This window comes from Erythrolamprus reginae, chromosome 2 (assembly GCF_031021105.1).
Source record: "Erythrolamprus reginae isolate rEryReg1 chromosome 2, rEryReg1.hap1, whole genome shotgun sequence".
Taxonomy (NCBI): Eukaryota; Metazoa; Chordata; class Lepidosauria; order Squamata; family Dipsadidae; genus Erythrolamprus; species Erythrolamprus reginae.
This window is the reverse complement of record NC_091951.1, coordinates 196,175,018-196,201,817: the sequence shown is the minus strand read 5'-3', so window position 1 is coordinate 196,201,817 and position 26,800 is coordinate 196,175,018. Positions and strand designations below refer to the sequence as shown.

Genomic DNA, 26,800 nt, shown 5'->3' with positions numbered 1-26,800 from the left:
AAATTGAAGGTGATATGACAGAGGCTCCTGGCTCCCTTTTCTTCTTCCTACAGTCATTTTTAGCTACAAACGATGCCTGCCTGTTTGTTTGTTTGTTTGTTTGTTTGCCTGCTGCCTATTACAGAACAGAAGAGTATGTTTAATGTATACTCCGTGTGCCTGTATGTGGAGCTTGCCTTTTATATTTCAGGCTTCCCCAAGCTTGTGTCTTCCAAGTGTGTTGGAAGACAACTCCCAAGACTGTCCACCAGCATCAAGGCTTTCATCCAAATTTCAAAATCTCAGCCCTCTTTTAAGCAGAGGTTTTTAGCGGAAAGTCCTTGAAAGCAAGCCTTTCTCTCCTTGATCACAAAGAGTAGACAGGGGTTTTTTTGGGAGGGGGGGCAGCTATTTGCAAGAGAATATTTGTACGTGCCTTGATACTCTAAAAATAGAGTCTGCACCTCCTTTAAATCATCCAGCTAAGCCAAGGAATGCAGTGGCAATCTGCTTGAAGAGTATCGGAAGGAGGCACATTTGGATCCAGTTTTTCAACCGACCAGTTGGCCAGAGACTCAGCTGGGGCCATGCTCTTGTTTATTAGAATCAAATGTAGGCCACATCTGGGCTGCAGGCGACTTTGCTTCGTTCTGGATTTGATTTACTTGGGGTTCCAGTGGCTTAAGGGCTGCTTTTATTCTCAGCTTTATAGAACCCCCCAACTGAATCCTTGCTTTTGTATTTCTCCAGCCGTTGGTTTGTTTCTTCTCGGAAACACCAGGGCCATATAAGGCCACTGAAGTGGTCAGCTTCAACACATAAACTTCAATGGGTGCTTTGCTTGAGGTGCTGTTGTGCATGAACAGGTAGTTCCTGCTCTAGGGTAGGAATAGCCGGTGAAATCTTGTTTCTACCCCACTTCCACTTCAGTCTAGTCTGCCAGTTAAGCTACACTGTAGCTTGAATCCACTCATCTTCCCTCAGCCCAGGTATAGGGAAAGTTGGTTCTTCTACGACTTGTGGACTTCAGCTCCCAGAATTCCTGAGCCAATCATGCCAGCTCAGGAATTCTGGGGGGGTTTGTTTTTTATTTTATTTCATTTCATTTCATTTTATTTTACTTTACTTTACTTTACTTTATTATTTTATTTTATTTTATTTTATTTTATTTTATTTTATTTTATTTTATTTTATTTTATTTTATTTTATTTTATTATTTTTTCGATTTTTATGCCGCCCTTCTCCTTAGACTCCGGGTGGCTTACAACAGGTTAGCAATAGCACTTTTTAACAGAGCCAGCATATTGCCCCCACAATCCAGGTCCTCATTTTACCCACCTTTGAAGAATGGAAGGCTGAGTCAACCTCCAGCCGGTGATGAGATTTGAACCACTAACCTACAGATCTACAGAGAGCTTCAGTGGCCTGCGGTACAGCACTCTACCTGCTGTGCCACCCTGGCTCATTGAAGTTGAAATCCACATGTCATAGAAGAACCAACTTTGCCTACACCTGCCTCAGCCCAAGGTTTTCAAGTTAAGGGTGATCTTGGTGCTCTGATTTGCGTGATTTACCCTGGGTGCTCTGATCTGCATGATTTACATGACCTAGGTTACTATTTCTAGGTTACTGGGTTATTTACCCAACCTAGGTTACTATTTCTGCTAATTGTGGAAGTAATTTCCTATAATTTCCCTCTCATGAGCGGGGTGGTGCAATAGTTAGAGTGCAGCACTGCAGGCTACCTCAGCTAACTACTAACTTTAGGTTCAGCAGTTCAAATTTCACCACCCACTCAAGGTTGACTCAGCCTTCCATCCTTCCGAGGTGGGTAAAATGAGGACCCAGATTGTTGGGGGCAATAGGCTGACTCTGTAAACTGCTGAGAGAGTGCAGTAAGAGCACTATGAAATGCTATTGCTATAATGCAGCAGCAAGATAACTTACCTTGCTCTAGTATTAAAGAAAACCAAAATCACAGAAATGTACGCCTCTCTATTTTTAGAAGTGTATAAAACCATATGTGTGGAGGTGTCGTGTCTAGTCTGGCCCTTTGAGGTCAAACACAACCCTGTTGCGGCCCTCGATGAAATCGAGTTTGATATCCCTGTTCCAGAGCCATAAATGCGGATGTGAAAATTGAGATAAACTGGAATGGATCTGTGCATTCCGTCTGCATCTGATACTCAAACCAAATTTCCCAGGGTATGTTTTACCTATTGCAGTAAATGAGGTTGAATGTGTATAATTTTAGAAGAGCTCTCTCTCTCTCTCTCTCTCTCTGTGTGTGTGTGTGTGTACATACACATATAGTTTATATAGTACAGTGATCCCTCGTTTTTCGCGGGGGATGCGTTCCAAGACCACCCGTGAAAAACAAATTTCTGTGAAGTAGAGAAAAGATAGTTTTTTATGTATTTAACGAGTATTTGGACTTTTAAAACCCACCTTTTGCATTAAACATTCTATAATGTTTCTCAGCTGGAACTACATGTGATATCCTACCAGTTTCTTTAATAGAGTACAGTAGTACAATAGAAGAATTTTATGAATTTTTAATGGATTTAAATTTTTAAATGGATTTAAGCCCCCTTTGAAAACCTGTGAAGTAGCGAATCCACAAAAGATGAACCATGAAGTAGCGAGGAATTACTGTAGATAATGTATATTTTTGTGTGCCTGTGTGTAATATGTATGTAGACATATGGCATATATACATAGAATGAAGTGTTATATTTTGGATTTTCAGTAATAGTAAATAGATAGGGGAATTGTATCTCTTTGAGGTGAGGAGAGGCCAGGCACCCTAGCCCTAACCCTTGAGGTGAGTGACGTCAAGTTGGCCACCTTTAAGCCAGTCACATGACCTTTAAGCCACCCCGGTCACATGACCATCAAGCCATTCCTACCTGGTCACATGGCCAGCAAACCACACCCACAAAATAAGCCATGCCCATAGTGTGGTAGTAAAATTTTTTGCAACCCTTCACTGGTTCTAGTCCTACCTTGGACATGAAAGCCAGCTGGGTGTTTTGGGACCAAACTCTCTTTTCAGCCTGGCTCCCATTTATGACTTTATGACTGTAACTTGTTGCTTGTATCCTTAAGATTTTTATTAATATTGATTGTTTCCTCATTGCTTATTTGACCCCTATGACAGTCATTAAGTGTTGTACCTAATGATTCTTGACAAAGTCTATGGAGAAGGGCGGCATATAAATTTGATAAATAAGCAAGCAAGCAAGCAAGCAAGCAAGCAAGCAAGCAAGCAAGCAAGCAAGCAAGCAAGCAAGCAAGCAAGCAAGCAAGCAAGCAAGCAAGCAAGCAAGCAAGCAAGCAAGCAAGCAAATAAATAAATAAATGTATCTTTTCTTTTATGTACACTGAGACCATATGCACTAAAGACAAATTCCTTGTGTGTCCAATCACACTTGGCCAATTAAGAATTATATTCTTAAAATGTAAATATAGCAAAAACATGTAGAAATTTTTGATAGTATCTAATTTGGAAAGTTGCAAACTAGCAGTCAACAGTATAGTTGACAAATTTGTTGTTTATGTCTATGTGAAATGTTTTGTCAGTCTTTGCTCCTCTTGCTACTATGTTGTTTCTTTTTTCTTACAATATGTTGCTATTTTTTCTTTGTTGTTTTCAATGTATCTAATCAATAAAAACTTTTTTTTAAATGAATTCTATCCTCACCTTATGGAGTTGAGTTGCTTTCTAATACTGTATTATCTTTGGATTTTTTTTTTTTAAAAAAAAATGCTTCAGTCCCTTTCGGCTAAATAACGATTCCTGTATATCATCATCAAGGGCATCTTCCATATTCTCCATACAAGGCAAGCAATGTTCCCATTGCAACACATGTTTCATCACTTGTCCTACCTGCCCTCCACCCTCCATAAAAGATGGGCAATCCTGATGTTCGCAAATTACAGTACCTAGCAGATGTGACCACAATAAGGTTTTTGTTTGCATGTGTCTTTTTGAAGCCTTTTTCCTTTACTTTTTAGGAAGCAGAATTACCATTGTGGTTTATTGTTGAAATATTGTGACTTTTAATTTTTTTAATAATGGTTATACAGTTATCCATTCCTATCACTGCTGATGCTGCATTTCTTTGCTTGCCCATACATACCTGTAATCATTTCTGGCATCCAATTGTTTTAGTTATTATGGCTTTAATGGCATGTTATGTTTTACTTTTAGATTGTGGTTTTTGAAACCGAAATATTATGTATTACGGTTTTTTGTGTAAGCTGCTTTGGGAGGTTTCTGTTCTGAAAACTAACCTTCTTGAAATAATTTTAATGATAACAATACATCTAAAATCTGCTATGAAAAGTGATAGTTGCTTCATATTTTTTAAGGATGTCAATTCTAGACATAGTTACATGGACTCAGCAAAGGGGAATTCTTCATTGGATTTGATTACATTCATGAAGCTCATTAAAACTGATCAGTAATGTGGCTGAGACCAAGATGATTAGATTATGGCACTTCAGGCTACAGGAAAGAGCTGCTATTTTTAAAAACATTTTCTTCATATTAAAAACAAACCCCACCACAGCTGGAAACTAACCAATTAAGGAGAAAGAGTCCAACCCAGACATTTTTCAATAGTTCAGAATTTAAAACCCATTCATGGGTAAACCTTAAATATGGAGATTCTTCTTCCACCAATCTGAAAGATTGCACAGTCAATTCCTAGCCCATTCTCATCAATATCAAAACTTAAGAAGAAAAAGACACTGTTTTATGTGTTTCTTGTTCAATTCCAGATGCACTTGGAGAGAGACGAGATACCGTAACAAAGCTATTGCAAGATTGCACATTTAGTTGCACATTTATTCGACCTCCTTTTCTATTGTTGTTGTTAGAGTTTTTATCATTTATTCTAGACACTGCATGGGCTTTGTGTGCATATATATGCATGGGGAAGCATATACACATACACACATGTATATCTGTGTATGAATTACCTAAAGACATACTCTCAGTCCAAAAATGGGTGGGGGTTTTTTTTTGGGTAGTGGTGGTGGTGGGAAACAGTCCAATACATTTCAACATTTCTGTCCAGTATATTTCTAATAGCCATGCTTTCCCAAAATCTCTGCTATCTGAAAAAAGAAAATAGAGATGAATTGGGCAACATGGAGTCCCGCAGATGCCTTGGATATTATTTCTTGCTACTGTCTGAGGAGGGTGAAATCAATGGCCCCAAATAATTGCCAGAAGAACTCTCTCAAGAGGAATGGGCTTAGTGCCATGCACCTAAAAAGTGTCTTTCCTAATCCATTACAATATTTAAATAGATAAATATTTAAATAGAGATTGCCTGATCTGATTGCCGAAATCTCTTTGCAGAGATTTTAAGGGATGGATGCTTATTTGAAGCGTACAGTCAAATGACAGCATAGATACTTCACCATCAATCTGGCTTCTTGTTAGGATAGCCATTACATACTAAGCAATTAAGAATCTTAAAAATCTGATTAATTAATTAGATCAATCAATCAGTCAATCAATCAATCAAAGCATTTGCTGAGCATTGCAAGGAAAGACCCATGGGAAGAAGCATTAGGGACGAGGGCCCCTTTTTTCAGTTTTAGGATCTTCCCATTTCCCCCCCGGTTCAGATCATATTGTTGTTTCTGTTTGTATCTACAGCAGGGATGCCCAGTAAGATAGTGGATACTTTTGGAATTTGAAGACTTTTCTTGGACCTTTTGACCAAATGGATGAAGTAGCAATAGCATTTAGACTGATACACTGCTTCAAAGTACTTTTACAACCCTCTCTAAGGGGTTGACAGAATCAGCCTATTGCCCCCAACAATCTGGGTCCTCATTTTACCCACCTCGGAAGGATGGAAGGCTGAATCAACCTTGAGCCGGTGATGATATTTGAAGTGCCAAATTGCAAGAAGCCATCAGTCAGGAGAAGTGGCCTGCAGTACTACACTCTAACCACTGCACCACCGCAGCTCACGTAGATGATATGATCACTCTGAAATATCCAAGTATTAACAGGCGAATCAACAAAATGGTTCCCAAATACACACACACCAAATTTCAGACCAAATTTGTTTTATTCTCATATCTAAACAAAGCACTAGGCCCATGAGTGTGAACTTATGGCACGTATGCCATAGGTGGCGTGCAGAGCCCTCTCTGCAGGCTCGTGAGCCATTGCCCAGCTCAGCTAAACCACAAATGTGTGTGCGCCTCCTGCTGGCCAGCTGATTTTTTTAGTATCTGCCGCAGGGGAACATAGGGGATACAGCGCCCCCCCCCCCCCCGGCCCATGGTGTGCCCCTCCCCACGGCCTGTTTTCAGTCCCAGGAGAATGGATGGAGGCCTGCCAGGCTCAAAATGGGCCAGAGAGGGTCATGTGCAATGCATGGAGGGAGGTCGCACACACATGCATGGGAGTGGGGGAGTTGTGCATGCATAGAGGGTGGGGGGAGTTTCAGGGCTTGCACACATATGCATGGGGGGTTGTGTGTCTTGCATGCATTGCATTATCAGTTTCCACACGCAACAAGGAAAAGTTTAGCCATCACTGCGCTAGACGATATAGCCCCTCATCATTTATTGCCAATGCAGTGCTTAAGGCATGTTCCTTGCATTGTAGCATGCTAGCTTTCCGTGTATTTATTTGGATATTATAAATGAGAAATTCTGAGGCTATGGATTACTGGGGGCGATAACAGAAGGTGGTACTTCTGGATGCCCTGCAGACAGCCTAGTTACTAGGATGTGTCTATCTACTAGTAGGAAAAGGGAAGGATAAAGATACTGGTACTCTGCCAAACATGAAGATCTGTTCTGGTTTCTGTCCTCTTAAAGACTGCACCTGGGCTCCAAATTGACATTTGCTCATTTATTAATGAGTTCATGAAAAAGTCAGGTAGCTTTTCTAGGGTATCCACACAAGAGCAGGCATCCCCAGAGGTTCTCTGCTGGCGACTTGATTTTTGTTTTCCTCGACTCAATTATCTTCTTATAATGGAGGCTGTTGCAAAAGAAGCCAACACGCCAAGCATATTCTTGGCTAATCTGCCCCATTTGCAGGGAAGAGTCATCGTCTTTCTTGACAGCTGTTCCTTCTTTGGAAAAGGGAAGTGTAATTCAGTAGTCTGGGAAATCTCCTGCATTTAAAGTTAGCTGGAAGGATAGTTCCCTGAATTGTTAGAAAGACGACGCTGTTAAGAACTGATTGAGACATGTTATTTGCCCAGAAGAGGAAGCAGGAAATGGATTTTGCTTGATAGCTGCCTTGCTTTCAATTTTCAAGATTTAGCTGGGCGGCTCATTGCTGCTTTGGCCTGGTGGGGCAGTTTCATCTCAGACCTGTACCTGGCACCAATGAACCGCATCACTCACAGAAGTGGAAGGATTGCAGGTCATAGCGCAGCTTGCCTGGAAATATGGAGAGCTGCTGCCCATCAGTGCAATTGTTATTGATTTTAAAAAGCCTCCACTGCTATTGTCTTCTTAACTGCTCCTGTCAGGAACAGAGTGAAACCATTTCCATCTTTCTCTATGTTATTTGTCTGCAGCCTGGCTGTACTAGAAGTGCTCTGCTTGTGCTGTCATCAGTCATTCTAGTTGGGCATGCTGGATGTTGTAGACCAACCCATCAGTCTAGGAATACTGCTGTTCTACATAGTAAAGGCGGAGGCAGGCTGGTCCTTTTATTTTTATTTTAAATATACAGTATATATATATTTATATATTTGCTATTTATGCTGGAAGTGTGGAATAGTTTTGAGGTCCTTTGCATCAGAATTGTTTGCAGAGGAAACCTATGCATTTGTCAAAAGCCTATTTGCATGTTCAGAAGAGGAAGGGATTTGTGCTCAAATTTGCAAATGTATTGTATATGCTTCTGAGTAAAGTGTCCACAACCACATCTGTAAAAAGCAGAGGAAGGACATGGCATGGATTAACATAATATTTGAACAGGCTAATTCCTGAATGGATACTTATAAGCATGTAAGTAATTAGCGCAGATTCAATGCCCCAAGGTTGAGCAAATTGGTAGGCTTTGTACTCACTCCCCATCCAAACATTAACTGGTAACTTCAAAGGTTCCCCTGGTCTTCTTGAACATGGTACTTCATCTTTAAACCAGGCAGCTCTTCAAACACATGATGCCTGACTATGTTTTGTGACCAGGGATTGATGACCATCCCATGCAAGAGAACCAACTTGATGTGGTGATGAAGCTAATAGTTAGAAACCAGAAAAATGTGGGTTCTAAGCATCCTGTAGACTGGCTGGGTGACTTTGGACCAACTAGGATCTCTCAGCTGCATCCACCTTATGGGGTTATTGTTGTGGGGAAAATAGAAGGTAGGAGTTGAGTTGACCAAAACCATTTTTGTTTTAAATAAAACGTGTTTGTGTGTGTGTGTGTTTAGCTCTTGTGGTACTGGTACTTTATGATTTGTCATACTACAGTGAAGTAGGATTTACCCTTTGTTCAACCAACATTAAAAGTAACTGTAGCTTAGTCTGATGTGTGATTCCACTATTCTGCTTTGTAAATTTGGTTTTGGCTCACGATCTAGAACAGTGATGGCAAACCTTGGCATGGATGCCACAGATGGCACGTGGAGCCATATCTGCTGGCACACGACTTGTTGCCCTAGCTCAGCTCCAATATGCATGTGTATGCCGGCCAGCTAATATTTGGCTTGTGGAGGCTCTTGGAGGCCGTTTTTGGCTTCCAGAGAACCTCCAGAGGGATTCGGGATTTTTACCCTCCTTTGGCTCCAGGGAAGCCTTTGGAGCCTAGGAAGGGCGAAACATGAACCTACTGGGCCCACCAGAAGTTGGGAAACAGGCCATTTCTGGCCTCTAGGGGGGCAGGGGAAGCTGTTTTTGCCCTCCCCAGGCATTGAATTATGGATGTGGGCATTCGCGCATGCATGATAGTGCTCGAGCATACTCTTTCAGCACCTGAGGGAAAAAAGGTTTGCCATCACTGGTCTAGAACATGGATACCCAATCTTGGCAGCTTTAAGATGCATGGACTTTAACTCCCAGAATTCCCCAGCCAGCCATGTCCGCTTGTAAAGTTGCCAAGATTGGGAACCCTTGGTCCAGAGTGTGGAATGATAAACTGCAGTTGATGGTATTTTTCCACTGCTGTTTCTAACCGGAGAGTCTAAGACTGGGATGGCGAACTTATGGCACATGGGCCACAGGTGGCAGGTGGAGCCATATCTGAGGGCATGCAAGGCATTGCCCTCTGTCATCTTCAACATGCATGCACACACTGGCCAGCTGATTTTCAGCCTTCTTTTTGGCCATTTTTGCCATTCCTAGAGTTCAGGAAAGCCTCCTGGAGACTGGGGATGACAAAAAAATGGCCAAATGGCCCAACTGGAAGTTCGGAAATATTTGTTCATTTTTTACAGATCCCAGGCATCGGGAGGCTTTCCTGAACCCTGGGGAGAGTGATAAACAGCCCAACGGGCCTACTGGAAGTCCGGAGGCCTCAGTAAGGCCTGTGGGCATGCGTGTGTGGGGAGCACAGGGAGTTGCATATGCACGGGGGGCACCACAGGGGTTGTGTGCAGGCGTGGGAGGGCATTGAATTATGGGTGTGGGCACTCATGCGCGCTATTGCACACGCGTGCACCCTTTTGGCCCCCGAGCCAAAAAAGGTTCGCTATCACTGGTCTAAGTCAAGGGTAGGCAAAGTTGGCTCTTCTATGACTTTTGGACTTCAACTGCCAGAATTCCAGAGCCAGTCACGCTAGCTCAGGAATTCTGGGAGCTGAAGTCCACAAGTCATAGAAGAGCCATCTTTGCCTACCCTTGGACTAAGCTGTCAATATGAGATGCCTCTTTGGGAGCAAGTGCTAACCTCACTGACTGCCCTGTTTGTTCTCCCTCCACCCCCACCCCCCTATTGGAAACCCACAGCCTTTCCCCATTCCAAAGGCAAGCTCATTCGTCAAGAGATGACCGGCCATCCTTGCAAAATTCAAACTCGGGAAGATCAAAGACTATAAAAACTCATGGGCAGCCTTGAGGTGGCAGACCAGATAAAAAACGTTTTCTTTCACATTTGTTTCCAAATAGGGGCAAAAGGGCAGACGAGAGAAAAGAGGTCTTGGGGAAGTGGTGGTGGGAGAGAGAGGAGGGAGGCAGGGCTGAATTTACAGTTTGACAAAACACAAAGGAGGATAGCAATACTGAAGGACGAATGGGAAGATTTATGTTTCCTACTTCACAGAGGGGACAAGTTTCCTTTGCCTCTGTGGTCTGGCTGGGAAAGGAAGGGATCTTTCTCTAGAACAGTGTTTCCCAAACTTTTGACATATGTGTACCCCTTCTATCATTTTTGTAATGCTTAGTACCCCTCGTCAAAAAAAAAAAGGATGTATTTTAACAACAATCAAAATATATTTCTTTTTTCTTTTTTCTGGTACATACAGAAAATAATAATAAACAAAAAATAAAATCATTCATAATAAAAGTTATGTTACAAATAACATTTATTTGGATCAATGAGAAGGATGAAATTGTTTGTGCTGAGATGGCAGATCGTCATAATTTGCTTCCCTGGTTGTTAATTTTAATCTGAGATGTGGTTCCACGTCCAATAGTCTGTTCCTTTTTTTCGACTTAATGTCTACAAATGCTGAAAAAGCCACTTCACATAAATATGAAGTTGGAAAAGGGAAGATGTACTTCAGAATTTTTTCTGAACGTGTACCCCCACCAAACTCTTCCTGTATCCCTGGGGGTACACTTACTACATTTTGTGAAACACTGCTCTAGAACAATAGCTCTTCTGCCGTTGTTTGCCAAGCATTTGACTAAGTCAGCTTCTGGAGAATCTGTGGATGCAGAACCGGTGGCAGGGAGAACCAAACTCTGCAAGTTGCCCATCTGGATTACCCATGTTGGAGAGCACCCTGCCAGGATTAAGCCCTTTTATCTCCTTATTTTGGCAGCAGGGAGGGGTGAAACATGTGCTTCTGTTTCCCTCTATTAAAATGTGTGTGGTTTAAAAGTACTTAATGGGATCCAGATTTGTAGAGTTGCCTGCTTCTTTATTTATTTATAAGCTGCAAACTACTGTGTGTTAATGGAGGGATAGTCTCTTGAATTCAGTGGGACTCGCTTTAGGGCTTAGATTCATGAGAAGCCATTATAATCTTTCTCAGGATACTTGTAATTTACCAAGCCTTGTGGCCAGGTTTCGATCTGTGGGGCAAGATTCAATTGATAGGGCCAAAACTACAGAGGCATAGCCCTTGGTTTCTCCCCCTTTCTAAATGTTCTTTGAAGCTATTTTGGATTGAGTGTTTACAAAGACTAGTGTAGTGATGGTAAACAAATAAAAGTGTGACGTAGAAGTTCTCCTACATAGAAGTTCTCTACCGTAAAATAAGAGGAATTTTCAAGGAAGCTTCGTCTCTGATTTGTGTAGAAAGTCTTAGTCACACGATCTTCTTTATGTCTGGTAGTTCACTCTTTCAGTTCGATGGGAGTTGTAGTCTAGCATTTTAGACCCCGGGCCTATTCAGTTTATGTATAGTATGTTTGTGTGTATGTTTTTGCTTTTTAATAAGGGTTTTTTAGTGATTTTTAAATTATTAGATTTGTTGTACATTGTTTTATTGTTGTTGTAAGCCGCCCCGAGTCTGCGGAGAGGGGCAGCATACCAATCTAATTAATAATAATAATAATAATAATAATAATAATAAGAATTGCACTTTGTATCACCTCCATAGCAATATAATTAGGATTATTTGCATTTGTGTAATTAGCAAGATAGAAATATAAGTTATGTTTGTCTCAGTAGTTTAATTACATCATGCAAATGATGTAACTTGCATTAATTGCATTGCTTTTTAACATACTCTTTGATTTACTAAATTTCCCCTTCCTTCTCTCATTAAAATGTTTCACTATAGCCGACCCTGACTCTAATGGACTCTGGTTAGAGTGCAACATACCGTAATAAACAGCATTAAAAACATAAATAATAGAACACAAGAATTTTTTTAAAAAGCTACTGTATCAAAGGCACTATTCACCTAACCTAAGGGCCAAACTCTTGCTGGAACAATGTTCCTTCTCTGAAAACATTATAAAGTAGGAGCTATTAATACATTATACATAAGACAGGAGGCTAATTCACTAAGAATATAATCTGAAGCATGTTTGCTACAAGAAAATGCTGCCGAATTTGGAAGGATTTATGTTGGAATAAGCCTACAAAGAAGGGGCTATGCAAGTTTCCAACAACACAATATGTTTAATGGATTCAACAGTATACAATGCCTGTATCCAAACTTGGACTGGCAAAATCTTTTGGCTTCTAGAATACCCTTCTAGTATCCTAAATGGCAGTGTATTAAAGCTTGCCAGTGAATTTTATTTTATTTTTCTATTTTGGCACAAGCAGGAAACTTGGATAAAGGTTCCAAACTTTGAAAAGTCCAAATCTAAATAAACAGTGAATCAGGATGACAATAATAACTCAATAAATTCTGTGTTTCTGGTTCCTTTTTATTGTTTATAACTAGAATGATAATTGCAAGAGATTTTCTATTGTTCTTAAAATAATAATACATTTTTGGCTGTTATTTTTCTGAACATACTTACTGGGAAATGGAGCTATAATTTGTTTTGGAAGATAACATGAGACTACGAACAGCTGTGGCCACATGATTGAAGTCCTGCCCACTTTTTAACAGGACACACACACACATACAAAAAAGAGGCAGGACTCCAATCATGGCTGCCATCTTGTTTTTCTTTCATCCTGCCTTTCCTGTGGATGTCTCTGAATTATTCTGAAGTCAGCTTGGTGGAAGTTGGTGAAGGAGCGTAAAAACAGACTGTTTCTAACAAGACTTATACACAGATTTACAGACCTCTCTAAACTGTTTACAGAGTCAGCATATTGCTCCCAACAATTTGGGTCCTCATTTTACCCATTTTGGAAGGATGGAAGGCTGAATCAACCTTGAGCCTGGTGAGGTTGGAACTGCCAAATTACAGGCAGCTGGCAGTCATCAGAAGTAGCCTGCAGGACTGCACTCTAACCACTGTGCCACCACGGCTCATACTGTGCCACCATGGCTCAATGACATGAATTTCATTAGAGGGCAACCTCTAGTAGGGCAACCTTTAACTATGATTAAGAAGCAGCTTGTCAGTAGAATGTAAAGCCTTCATGCTTTATCCTTATTTCCTGATCATTAAACTTAACAGAGGTTCAAAGATAACATAATTGTTACCTATTAATTGGTTAAATCTCCATTTAGAAATTGATGCGTTTCCCTCCCTTTTCCTTTTAAAGTAGAAGTTTGGGGGAATCTTAATTCTGATGAGGAGTTATACTTTTTTTTTCCTATTTATATTTCTCTCTCTCTTTCTCTCTCTCTCTCTTTTACTTAATCTGGCTGACCTGGACTGATCTAGAAAACAAAACAGGGATATTGCCTTGTTAGTATTTGCATGGGAAGTCCCGTGAAAACCCAGGGCTTAAGTAGGACTGGAAAATGAAGCAGGTGATGTGGAAAGAGATGACAAGCTACTGTGCCATGACTTGAAACATGGATCTGAACCTGTACATTACCAGGAACTGATCTAGATTAGAAGGCAATACCTTTAAAACTGAAGTCTTCGAACTTGGCAACTTTAAGACATACGGACTTCAACTGCCAGAATTCTCCAACCAGCATAGAGAATTCTGGGAGTCGAAGCCACAAATCTTAGATACCAAGTTTGAAGACTCTACTTTAAAGTAATCGTAATTACTAAATTCCATTTCGGGTTAGGAAGAGCAGATTATAGGTTTCATAAATAAATAGGCTGAGAGAGGTGGATAGAATAGAGTAGAATTCTTTATTGGCCAAGTGTGAGTGGACACACAAGGAATTTGTCTTGGTGCATATGCTCTCAGTGTACATAAAAGAAAATATAGATTTGCCAAGAATCATGAGGTACAACACTTAACGATTGTCATAGGGGTTAAATAAGCAATGAAAATACAATCAATAATAATAAAAATCTTAGGATCCACGGAGAAAGTATGGTAGATGTCTTTTATTCCACAAAATTCCTTTTCCAGGTTATTACTTGCTCTAGGAAGAATTAAACGGCAGTTTTTTAAAAATCATTTTAGGAATAGTGACTTTTGGGGGCAGGAATAGTGCTCAGACAGACATAACCATTTTTTTCTCTGCTACCATCCAAATTAAAGTGTCATAGAAGCCTTTTTTACTTGTATTGTTGGTCCAGTTGCAGATGCATTCAAGCATTTGTTTTGCTCATCTAGGAGTTAGAGCCTTGAATGGGGACCTTAACTATGAAAAGCAGGCCTTTAACCTTGGTTAGACTACTCTTGCTTTTTATTTTAACATTCTGAGATTTTGGGGGGGGGGGGGAGAGGAATTTTCTTTTCCTGGAATCCTCTTTCCCTGGAATTTTTTTCCCTGTTAATCACATCCTTGATGTGTAATTCTACTCTGACTGGGATATTCCAATCGAGCAGTGTTTGCACGCCATGTTTTTCTCCAGGAGTATAAATAGCAATGTGAGAACCTCCTGTGCTAATTTTATGATTCTTTCGCTGATGCGTATCTTTCGTTTTAGTTTTGATGAGTAGGTCATAGCAAATGTCAGTAGGTGACCACTTGAAAGGAAGTGTCACTAGTGACTGATTCCCTTGGAGGTTGGAACAGGAAATGACAGTAATGAAACAAAGCATACTTGGATTCTTTATTTGGGAAGGTTAATAGAGACAATGAAATCTTACTACTTAACAGCCTATGTGATTTTGAAACCTTCCTTCTGATTCCATAGCCTTCAATTTCCTGATACATATTCTCCCCCAAAATAAGAATAGATTTATATGCACTGTCGGATAATACCATTTGTGTGGTTTTAGCTTACCAAACTCAGTGAACCCAGCCATTGTGGTTTATGTATGATGGTTAATGTCTTGCTGTTATGAGTGGGCTGGAACACAATGGCTTTTTCAAGAAAATTGTTAAAACTAACAGGAGTTTTCATGGTGTGTGAATTCAGCCATTGTTTTCTCAGACACGGCTTAAACCACAATTGGCTGAGTTTGTGCAATACATTATGCCATAAGCCATAGGGCTTGAGTTCACAGCATGTGAAGCAAAACCATATTATATGAATTAAACATTCATATTCAGCTGTAGTTATTCCTGCAGCAAAATCAACCACTTATTCTATTCAAAGAAAGGGAGAGGATGGCAGAAAGAGAGGAATTGGTGAGTGGGGGTGGGGAGGAACATCATAAAAAATAGTTCAGATAAGCATAGCTCACCAAAATTCTTGCTAAATGAAAATGTAGAGATATTTCATGTAACTTAAAGAGTGATGAGGAAATGTGTTTTTTTTTTTGTTTAAACACGTTCCAGATTCATTTATAGTCTTGCAATAGAGTTTCAGCAAGTCATTCTCAAGGCCAAATGCTAGGGTAGGATCTTTTTCTACCTGGTTAAATTAATCCACCAACCTGTTGTCGCTCTCACTTTTTCTGAGAGCAACAAATAAAGCCTGTAGCAGATCCTTCCTGAACCTGAAGCATTTCAGATGCATTGCACAAAATGGCTGTGGTTTGGAGAAATTGTAATGCAGGCTCAGAGATTTGGCTTTAAAAATCTACAATAGACCAAGTTAGGGAATGTTATGCCAAGAGACTGTAAGGTTGGAGGGATTATTATTTCCATACTATCCCCCAGTTCTTTGCAGCTTCATTATTCTAGCCAGTTAACTCACAGCTTTTGGAGTTTTCATATGCAATAGGCGTTTCTTGTGATAGATAAATCTGTATTATGTAAATACAATTTTAAGTTCCTACATTCTAATGAAGCATTAATGTATTTAATTGGTGTTGGCCTAAACTGATGGGCAAACCAAACTGCTGCACTTGTATTAATAGTATAATATGGTGTATAAACAAATCATAATTAAGAGAATTATCACTTAGTACAGGTAGTCATGGTAGCACAGTGGTTAGAGTGCAATACTGCAGGCTACTTCGGCTGATCATCAGCTGTCAGCAGTTTCGCAGATGGAATCTCAACTCAGCCTTCCATCCTTCCAAGTTCAGTAAAATGAGGACTCAGGTTGTTGGGGGGCAATAGGCTGACTCTGTAAACCACTTACAGAGGTCTTTAAAGTACCATGAAACGGTATATTGGTGTTATTGCTAGTCTTCAACTTGCAGCAGTACATTTAGTGACCATTCAAAGTTACAACAACACTGAAAAAAGTGACCTATGACCATTTTTCACACTTATGACCATTGTAGCATCCCCATGATCATATGATCAAAATTTGCATGCTTGGCAACTGACTCATACTTATGACCATTGCTGTGATTTTGCAATGTTTTGACAAGCAAAATCAACGGGAACAAGATTCACTTAAGAACTGTCTTACTAACTTAACAACTGTGGCAAGAAAGATCTTAAAATGGGGCAATTGACACTTGATAAATGTCTCCCTTAATAACAGAATATTTGGGCTTAGTTGTGGTCATAGGTTGTACCAGATGTAAGCCAAATAATAGACTTGGCATTTAGCTGAACTAAAATTTTACCAATCTACCAGATTAATTTTCTTCTTGAGATTCCAGGGAACAAGATAAATTCAATTTTGGAGACTGTTTTATGTCAATGTTCAAATATAATTATACTACAAAAAAAGAAATATAAGAAAATGGAAAGGAAACTGTCTCTTTTGGTAAAGATATCACATGAGAAAAATTAATAACAAATGCTAATTTTTAAAGGTTTGATACATGCACATTTCTGCAAGCTTTTAAGATAGAGGTTGTCTTCCACTTACAACAGTTCACTCAGTGATCATTTGAAGTTAGAACAGCAGCATCCCCATGGTCATATGATTTAAATTGAGATGCTTGACAATTGATTCATAGATATCATGTTTGCAGTGTCCTGGGGTCACATGATCAAGAAACCAGATTCTTTTAACAACCATGTCATTAATTTGACAACTGCAGTGATTCACTTAACAAATGTATTAAGTGAAGAAAAGTTTTCAAATAGGGCAGAACTCACTTAACAATTTTCTTACTTGGCAACATAAATTTTGGACTCAATTGGGGACTACATGAAGTGTTAAATGATTGACTTCATTTAGAAGAAAGACTATCTTTCCTCAAACTCACCTTTATGCTTTGCTAAGTATTGGCTGAATTTACACAATCCACTAAACTCTGGTTTCATACATTAATTGGGTTCATACAATACTTTTAACTATCCAATTATAGTTTATTCAACAAATCTTCATTACATCATGTGTCAGTATGAACTCTGATCTTGGTTCATCATATCTGTTGAAATAGTTTTTACCAGTCATTGTGTACCAAAGCATAGAGTGGGTCATTGTAGCACTTTAATTATACAAATTGACTTTAGAATGCCCTTCCCAGTAAACTGCAGTCTCTTTCTTAGCATTTAATAAGAGATGGCAGTTAAAAATTAAATTAAAAAATTAATATGTATCAGCACTCTTTAGACTTGTGTTTTGTTTGATTCTAAAGGAGACTTAAAACTTAAGAATTCACAACAACAACAACCCCCTGCTTAGTCTCTACTTCAGAGAAATGGTTATCCAACATCTTATTCCAGTGTTGGAGCATCCACAACTTCTGTAGGCAAGCTGTTCCACTGATTAATTGTTCTGTTAGGAAATTTCTCCTTAGTTCTAAGTTACTTATCTCCCTGTTTAGTTTCCACCCATTGCTTCTTGTTCTTATTCCTGCACTGCAGGAATATGGACCATCCATTTTTAAAAATAGTAAAACAAGCAGTCCTTGTTTAACAACCAGAATTGCGTCTGGAAACTCCGGTTTTTTTAAAAGAAGTGGTTGTTGCTAAGTAAAACTTGCTTATGGCCTTGCTGCAGCTTTCCTTTGCTTTACAGGTCATAAATGTGAGGAAAAGTTACTTTTTCCTCATTCTAACTCTCCAAATGGTCCTTACTGGAAATCGTGATTGAATAAGGTCTAACCCAGTGACGGCGAACCTATGGCATGGGTGCCACAGGTGGCACGCGGCGCCATATCTGCTGGCACGCGAGCCGTTGCCCTAGCTCAACTTGTGTGTATGTGTGTGCTGGTCAGCTGATTTTTGGTTCACATAGAGGGTCTCGGAGGGCATTTTTGGCTGGGGGGGATGGGGAGGGCGTTTTTACCTCCCCTGGTTCCAGGGAAGCCTTTGGGGCCTGGGGGGCGCGAAACACGAGTCAAATGGGCCCACCGGAATTTGGGAAACAGGCCATTTCTGGCCTCCAAAGGGCCTCCGAGAGGTAGGGGAAGCTTTTTTTCAACCATCCTGGGCACTGAATTATGGGTGGGCACTCGCGCATGCATGATAACATGTGCACATACTCTTTCGGCACCTGAGGGGAAAAAGGTTCATCATCAATGGTCTAACCCAGGGGTCCCCAAACTTGGCAACTTGAAGACTTGTGGACTTCAACTCCTAGAATTCTCCAGCCAGCTATGCTGGCTGGAGAATTCTGGAAGTTGAAGTCTACAAGTCTTCAAGTTGCCAAGTTTGAAAACCTCTGGTCTAACCTGTCAGCAACCTATTCCAGGTTTTCTCAATGGGAATAAATCCTAATTAAAATGTTCAGGCTTTAATCGTAACTCCCTCGGTCGGTTTGACCCCCAGGGAGCTTCAATTCAGACTACTGTCCCCAATGTTGTATTTTCAAGCTTTGTGAGGAAAGCCTACTGAACTTGCCCGACCTGGCTTCTCAGGCCACAGAACACCACAGCTGATGTTGCACTTTTCAAATCTAACTCCCCTGCCTGAGGTAAATCTCGAAGTAACCATGAGAGAGCAGCTTTGGAAATGTCTCGGTGGGTGGGGCGGGGAGGGAGTGGGGACAAGCGCTTTCCAACGCAAGTCATCGCCCATCGCGGGATGCGTTCCCACATTTCCCACAAAAAAAAAAGCGACGCTCGGGTTGTGGAACTCCAGCGTTCGAATTCGGCCGAATCGGTAGAACCGGCCGCCTTTCGAGACTCTCACGTTAGGAAAGGAGCGAAGCGCGCGTGCGGGAGGTGGGGGGACGGAAAGGAGGCGTAGGGAAGGCGGGCGCGCTTCGCTCCCAAGCACCAGATGGAGCACTCGAACAGCAAACTTTCCGAGTTGCCCCGCCATTGGTCGAGGTTGGGCCAATCGCCAGCGCCCTCGGCAAACAATGCAACTTTCTCCCTCCCCTTGCTCGGTGCGGGTTTCCTTTCTTTCTATTTTTCCCCTCCTCCTTTTTTTCTTCTTCTTCTTCCCCTTCTTTTTTTCTTCTTCTTCATTTTCCTCTTCTGTTCGCGCGGTCCTCTTTGGGCTCCGATCGGCTGAGCGGATTGGGGGGAGAAACGCCGACGGAGGGGGGCCCGGGCGCAGGTGGATCCACACCCGGAGTGGCTGAGTGATGGAGCGCGGCTGGTATCGCCGAGCCTCGCCGCCGATCTCTCGCTAAGCGCCCGCCACGAAGAGTGCAACACCCCTCCACACCCCCCCCATTATGGCTCGCTGCTTCTGCTTGACCCGTGGCGTGTGAACCCGGCAAAAAAATAGAAGAAGCTTAACGGATCTCTCTCTCTCCTGCGCGCTTCCCTGGCTGCCCGACGGGAGGAGGGGTCCACCCATGCCAGGACTGCACCCAGCCTTGGGCACGGCCGCTAAAACGAGCAACGGCGGCGGCGGCGGCAGCGGCTCCTCCGGCGCTCACGACTCCCCTTCTCTTTTCTCCTCCCCAGATGGGATTAAAGGGCGAGCGGCAGAGGAGGAGAAGGGCGTGAGCCTGGCCGAGAAGAGCGGCGCTTCTAGCCAAGGTAAGAGCCCGATCATCCCTCCTTAGGAGGAACCGGGGGGACAGCGACCCCTCCGCCAAGGGGAAGCGGCGTTTGAAAGGAAAGACGGGCCCGATCGGGCGGGGAGGGGAGAATTCGGGGAAGGGGGGGGGCTCCCCTCTTTTGCCTGTCATTGCACTTCCGAATCTCAAAATCCTGTATTGCTCTGCGCCTCGCGATTCTAGCCCAGGGAGAAAGGAGCTAAAAGCAGGGTGGTGGGATCGAGCTTTTCTGTTTCTCCGAGGCCTTGAAAAACGGCTCAGAAAGCGAAGCGAGCCTAGAAAGGCGGAGTTGGGGTGGCGGTGATGTTGGGGTGGAAGCCCGGTTGGAGGCTGAAGGCTGAAATCCGCCTTCTTGTTCCTTTTCTGGAACCCGCAGGAATCGCTTCGCTTCCAGCTTAAGAACCGAAGCGATTTAGAATGCCGGTGGTCCGAACCCTGATGCACAGCCATCCATCACCCCCAGCGGTGAAGGAATGGGATATGCTGGTTAGGGTGGAGGGGATGATGGAAGTGGTAGTTGGCCTACCTCGGGAATCTGCTACAGTTTTCAGGGAGGCTGGGATAATTTATTACTTTTCCTGCTTCTTCTTCTTCTTCTTCTTCTTCTTCTTCTTCTTCTTCTTCTTCTTCTTCTTCTTCTTCTTCTTCTTATTATTATTATTATTATTATTATTATTATTATTATTATTATTATATTTGTATGCCTCCCCTCTCCGAAGACTCAGGGTGGTTCACATCTCACATCCACCCTATTTTACCCTCTGCCTAGGCATCTATAATGCCAAATGCATAGTATCACCTCCAGTCCCCTTCGACCGGGTCTGGTGGGTGCCCCTTTTTTGGTTACATGGTCTGGTGGGTGCCCCTTTTTTGGTTACATTTAATTGACGTGTTCTGGTCCAGGAAATCCAAGCAATTTCACACTTGGGTTTTAACTTGGTTGCATAAAATGTGACTCATTGGCCCCAGAAGTTCTTAGGTTGATTTTACGCATTAGCATTTAGATTATACTTTAAAGAGTTGGATACACTTGATATAACTCATTTGTTTTCGTTCTCTAGCCTCTCTCCTTTTGTTTCTTTTTATATTTGTAGCTCTCCATTCAGGTTTTGATTTATTGATTTGGAAGATTGAAAGGTTTTGTTTTTCGGGTAAATTGTTGCTTATTGTCATTAGTAACACACACAGCGCTTAAACATTTACTTACTTTTTAGGGGCTATGTGAGATAGCACGCTAATCATCAAGGGACTTATTTGCTTTGGACTTTTTTTGCTTCACCTGAATATAGTGCCCTTCTTACACCAAGGCCTGACTGGTCTCTTTGTTCTATATTCCTATCCTGCCTGGCCTAAAACACTGAATTTCAATTTGGCTTCAATTTGAAACTACAGGTAGAAAGGTTGTGATTTTTTCCCAAACAGCTGCGACTACAATACCCATTATTGGGATGGGGATGGCAGTTGAAGTGCAGTATGTCTAGAGATTGCTAAGCAGAGAAAAGCTTTGATGAGATATGCAATCCCTTGCCATTATTCCTGTGTTTGGGGTTTTAGAGGACCATGTGCCTTTTCCAAATGAAAAATTGTAGCTAATCATAATTTTGTTTCTTCTAAGAGATTTTCTAGTTATTTCCAGCTACTGTCAATTGGTAGGTTTTAAAAATCCTCCTGTTTTTAAAACGCTTTCTGTATGCATTTACAAATACATGTTTTACCGAGACTGCCTTCTTGATAAGGAGAAAGTATTCCTACTCTGCTATGTTAGCAGAGGCTCTCATCTTCTATGGCTTGTATTGAGACTTGTTCCCCGATATACAAGATGGGTCAGGGGAGATTGTTGCTGTTGTTGCTGGCTTGAGAGGAGTATACGAGTGTTATACTTGATTTTATAACTTGGTGGTAAAGAAAAAGTCAACATACTTTAGGCTTTGGTAAGTGTTGGGTGTACACTTAGTAGAGAGAAATGTGATCCCTTATTGTTAAGGTTGTTATGGATTCTCAAACAAGATACATTTACATCCGTCAGGTGATCAAGAAGAAGTATCTTCAGAAATCTGGAGAATCTCTTTCTGGGGATGAGAGTTTGTAAAGACCCATTATTGAGGAATATGCCTAAAGGCACTTAGTGGATGCTTTGGGCCTCATCTCATGCTACATGGTCCTAGGGAACTATGCAATTAAAAATTAAAGCATGGGAGAGGGTAGGCAGTGAGAACCAACCCTGTCATTCTATGGCAAAAATGAAAGGCTGTGTTATCCTGGTATTAATGAAGAATAGCAGCCTGATTTCCTTTCCGAACATCTACATTTTTTAAAAAAAATATTTTTATTGATTTTCAAAAAGACAGACAAAGACATACAACATTAAACATTTAAGGAGCTACCATTGCTCCGCTTGTCATAGAAGTCTAACGATTAGAACATCTACATTTTAAGAGGGTTTTTGATAACTGGGCTGAGAAACATTTCAACAAAGTTTTGGGATCTGCTCTTTGGAATAGATATGGTACTTGATGAAGTTTTTAAATGCAATCACTGTGGCTAATACAAGGCAGATGTTCCTGATGGCTCATACCAATCATTCCTTTTTGGAAAAAGGGAAGATCGTAATAAATTCATGAACGGGAGAGGCTTCTGGTTATCTTGCTTGCATTCCCCATACGTTCCCCTCTATCAGATAAAGCAATAAACGCTGCACCTAATATTTCCCACAAGATACATGGACGTATTTAATTAAAACCTGCTTGCGTAATGTGATGAGGTGGGTTTCTTTGCATCTGGCGGTGATATTCAGCCATGAGCTCCTCAAGGGCCGGGATTGAAGTAGCAGTGAAAATCTTAGGGGCTTCCCCAGTGGGTTTCATATTTTCAGCTATTTTCAGTAGCTGAAAATATTTTCAGCATATTTTCATCTACCTGTTCCCCACCCTAAGTACCAGATGCTGATATGATTTGTTCTTATCTCAAGTAGAATTATATATGGGGGGATGGGGGTTAGCAGATCTTTGGAGAGCTGATTGTTCTTTAACCAAGGAAATGAAACGAAACGAAAGCTCAAAATCTGGCCCGAAGATTCTAGATTCTAGACTTCAATCATGGGCTTCTCTTCTCAACTCTTCTCACTGGAAGTGGAATTTACAGATCTCCCACCTCCTGTTTTCATAAAGCTGTTGAGGCCAGTGCATAGAGTATGCACTGGCCTAGCTTTCATGCTAGGCTTTTATTTTGCAGTGGCCTTACTTCTGCTCCCAAAATGTTTTCATCTCCTGCTCTGTACTTTCCTGTTTCTTTGTTTTTTCTGCCATTTTTTTTTTTTAAATCCACTTTAAAAGGGGTTGGGGAAAAAAACCCAGAATAGCTGTTTAACATCTTTGGATTGGCAGTATAAAGAGACCTCTCTCTGAGAATTCTGCAGGTTCCAAGCCACAGGTGTTCAACCTATTTGAGACTCTTTTGACCATGATGACAGAAAAAACAGTGGCATGGTTCCCTTCTATTTTGAAGGGGGAAACAGGTGAATCATATAGCCAGTAGTTCTCAACCTGGGGGTCAGGACCCCTTTGGTGTTCGAATGACAGTTCGAAAGACAAATTTCCCAGGGTGTTAGGAACTACAGCTTCTATTTTGGCGCCTTGGAACATATTTTTACAATCCGACCAATCAGGCGTTTACACTGGGGGTGTCCCTCTGACCTTCCTGCCAATCAGCTTAAGCTCTGTTGGGAGAATTGGGGCTAGACTTATGGTTGGGGGTCACCACAACATGAGGAACTGTATTAAGGGGTCACGGCACTAGAAAGGTTGAGAACCACTGGCTTAAACTCTGGGGGGGGGAGGGGAAAACTGTATTACAATAAAAAGTATCCTTGGCCTTACAGAGAAGGATTCTCCCAAATTTCATCCTTGAGATGCAACCCCAACTATTTCAAGACTCTAATGTCTCCTTCCACTACTAGAATTGTGTACAGCTTGTTTTTTTTATTTATGACCACAAGTGGACTCAGAACTTCCATACCAAAGCAATGCAGTTGTGTCCAATTTTATGACTTTTTTTTTTTTGCTGTAGTCATTTATTGAATTACATGGTCATTAAGTGAATCCAGTTTCTCTCATTTACTTTGTCGGAAGCATCTTGAGAAGATTGCAAATGGCAGTCACGTGACCCCAGGATGCTGCAACAATTGTAAATACATGCCAGCTGCCAAACCTCTGAGCATGGGCGTGGGTGAATGGGAACCCTGCAGTCTGGAAATTGGTTGTAAGTTCCAGCTCAGTGGATGGGGGAGCCCAAAGGAAGAAAAACTGAAACCTACTTGAATTCACCTTCCCCATAATCATCACAGTTATGACATTACCGGACTCTGTAGTATCATCCCCTAACCCCCAACATTTTACCCTTAGACTATCCATGGTTGACCTCTCCAGATTCCTAAGAGGTCAGTAAGAGGCGTACATAAGCGCACTAGAGTGCCTTCCGTCCCCTGTCCTATAGTCTCTCCTATATCTCATATTTCTTCTCTACTATATCCTCCATAAACTTCATTGTGTATTATTGTGTATTGGACAAAATAAATAAATAAAATAAATTAATAAATAAATACATACAAAAAATAGACACATCATACAATACATACAAGCAGTTTACGGAAACTTGTGCATTTTGATTTAATGTTTTTACATTGCCTTTTCTGCATTGTCCCCTTTTATTTTGTTTGGGTTTTTTCAAACATATAAGTGGATGGAGAAAAAAACAGAAATGAAAAAACCAAAACCAAAAATCCCCGCACCCTCTATGTTGGTAAACTTATTTTGGATTTTTGTCTCAATAGCTAGAGTCTCGATACTTGGATAGAGTTAATAATGACTTCTTTACATGTTTACCACAGTTGACTGCTTTATAGAGCAAATCTGAGTAGTATATCAGAATATAACATAACTCATTGCTGGTTCGCTTCCTCCTGCTCCACGCGGGCGCATGCTTTGCCCGTACATATGCAATGTAAAAAACTTTGGATTTTTTTTAATAAGCCAAAAATGCATGTGTAGTACTGGAAATTCATGTGCAGAAGATTTTTTTAAAAAAAGTCCTCCCCCTGGCAAAAAATAAATAGAATTCAATTTAAAAAAAAGATGATGGCGCCCATGGGCCAGCAACGATCGATCTGGTTTGGTGACATCATCATGACATTAGCAGCGGGTTGCTACTAGTTCAGGCGAATGGGTCCAAACTGGGAGGGAACCCACCTCTGGAGTATATCCTGCCAAAAATGAGCCATATATTGAATTCAGCAAGGTTTACTTCCCACTTTGTCTGCAGCCTTATCTTTTAGAAGTGATCTTATTGAACTAAAAGGGCAGTGGTAAAATCCTTTTTTTTTTTTTTACTATTGGTTCTGTGGGCATGGCTTGGTGGGTGTGGTGTGGCATGATGGGCGTGGCGGGGGAAGGATACTACCACTCCTGAACGAAGGATATTGAAAAATCTCCATTCCCACTCCACTGTGGAGCCAGCCAGAGGTGGTATTTGCCGGTTCTCCGAACTACACCTTTGAAGAGTGTTCGGAAACTACAGATCGTGCAGAATGCAGCTGCGAGAGCAATCATGGGCTTTCCCAGATACACCCATGTCACACCAACACTCCGCAGTCTGCATTGGTTGCCGATCAGTTTCCGGTCACAATTCAAAGTGTTGGTTATGACCTATAAAGCCCTTCATGGCATCGGACCTGAATATCTCCAGGACCGCCTTCTGCCGCAAGAATCCCAGCGACCAGTTAGGTCCCACAGAGTTGGCTTTCTCTGGGTCCCGTCGACCAAACAATGTCGTCTGGCGGGGCCCAGTAGAAGAACCTTCTGTATGGCGGCCCGACCCTCTGGAACCAACTCCCTCCGGAGATCAGAACTGCCCCTACCCTCCTTGCCTTTCGCAAACTCCTAAAAACACACCTCTGCCATCAGGCATGGGGAAATTGATTCCACCAGGCCATTTCATTTTATGTATGGTTTGTTTGGGATGCATGACTGTTTTTTATAATAAGGGTTTTAAACTATTTTTTAACCATTAGATTTGTACTATGTATTGTTGTTGTAAGCCGCTCTGAATCTCCGGAGAGGGGCGGCATACAAATCTAATTATTATTAATAATAATAATAATAATAATAATAATAATAATAATAATACTCCAAATGTTCGCTACGGGTTCCCTAGAAACTATCAGAACCTGCTGGATTTCATCCCTGTAAAAGGGGTTTCTGGATGAGAATGGGATGGCACTGCTAGCTTTGTAAGATGCTGGGGAAGGGAGACTTCTGCTTCTCTTGTTTCTTCTTGTGGCAAGATTGGAAAAGGCTCTCCTATATACTGTATATACACTGCTCAAAAAAAAAAAAAAGGAAACACTTAAACAACATAACTCCAAGTAAATCAAACTTCTGTGAAATCAAACTGTCCTCTTAGGAAACAACACTGATTGACAATCAATTTCACCTGCTGTTGTGCACATTCAACATTGTACATAACAAAGTATTCAATGAGAATATTTCATTCATTCAGATCCAGGATGTGTTATTTGAGTGTTCCCTTTATTTCTTTGAGTCTTTCCCATGCATATGTTGGCTGCAATTGCTTCATCAGCCTTACCCCCTCTTCTCCAGCAGCCCCAGAACAGGCCCAAGCAAACAGCTTCCTGTGCTTGCAACCTGGTTGGGGTAAAAAAACCAAAAGAAGATCTATCCAATCCGGGAATGGAAAACTCAAGGACTTTCTGAGGCTTCTGGACTCTTATCATAAATGCTTAAAAATGTAGGAACTCCTCACCCTGTAATCTCTTAGGTCAGAAAACAGCCTCCCCCTGCCCATCCATATGTTCAGGCAGAAAGTAATCTTCTGCTAGACCATCAACCAGAGTTGT

General features: G+C 41.4%; 1 protein-coding gene across 14 annotated transcripts in view; it reads left to right on the top strand.

Moving 5' to 3' along the window:
* HDAC7 (histone deacetylase 7) overlaps positions 1-26,800 on the top strand; it is a 322,508-nt gene that overhangs the window by 108,305 nt on the left and 187,403 nt on the right. For 3 of the 14 annotated variants that reach the window (XM_070741038.1, XM_070741043.1, XM_070741044.1), the window contains exon 2: positions 19,796-19,870. The exons of 4 other annotated variants lie outside the window; for them this stretch is intronic. In XM_070741038.1, coding sequence (XP_070597139.1) covers positions 19,796-19,870 — 75 coding nt within the window. 7 more of the 14 variants (XM_070741037.1, XM_070741040.1, XM_070741036.1 and 4 more) reach the window with 4 other exon arrangements.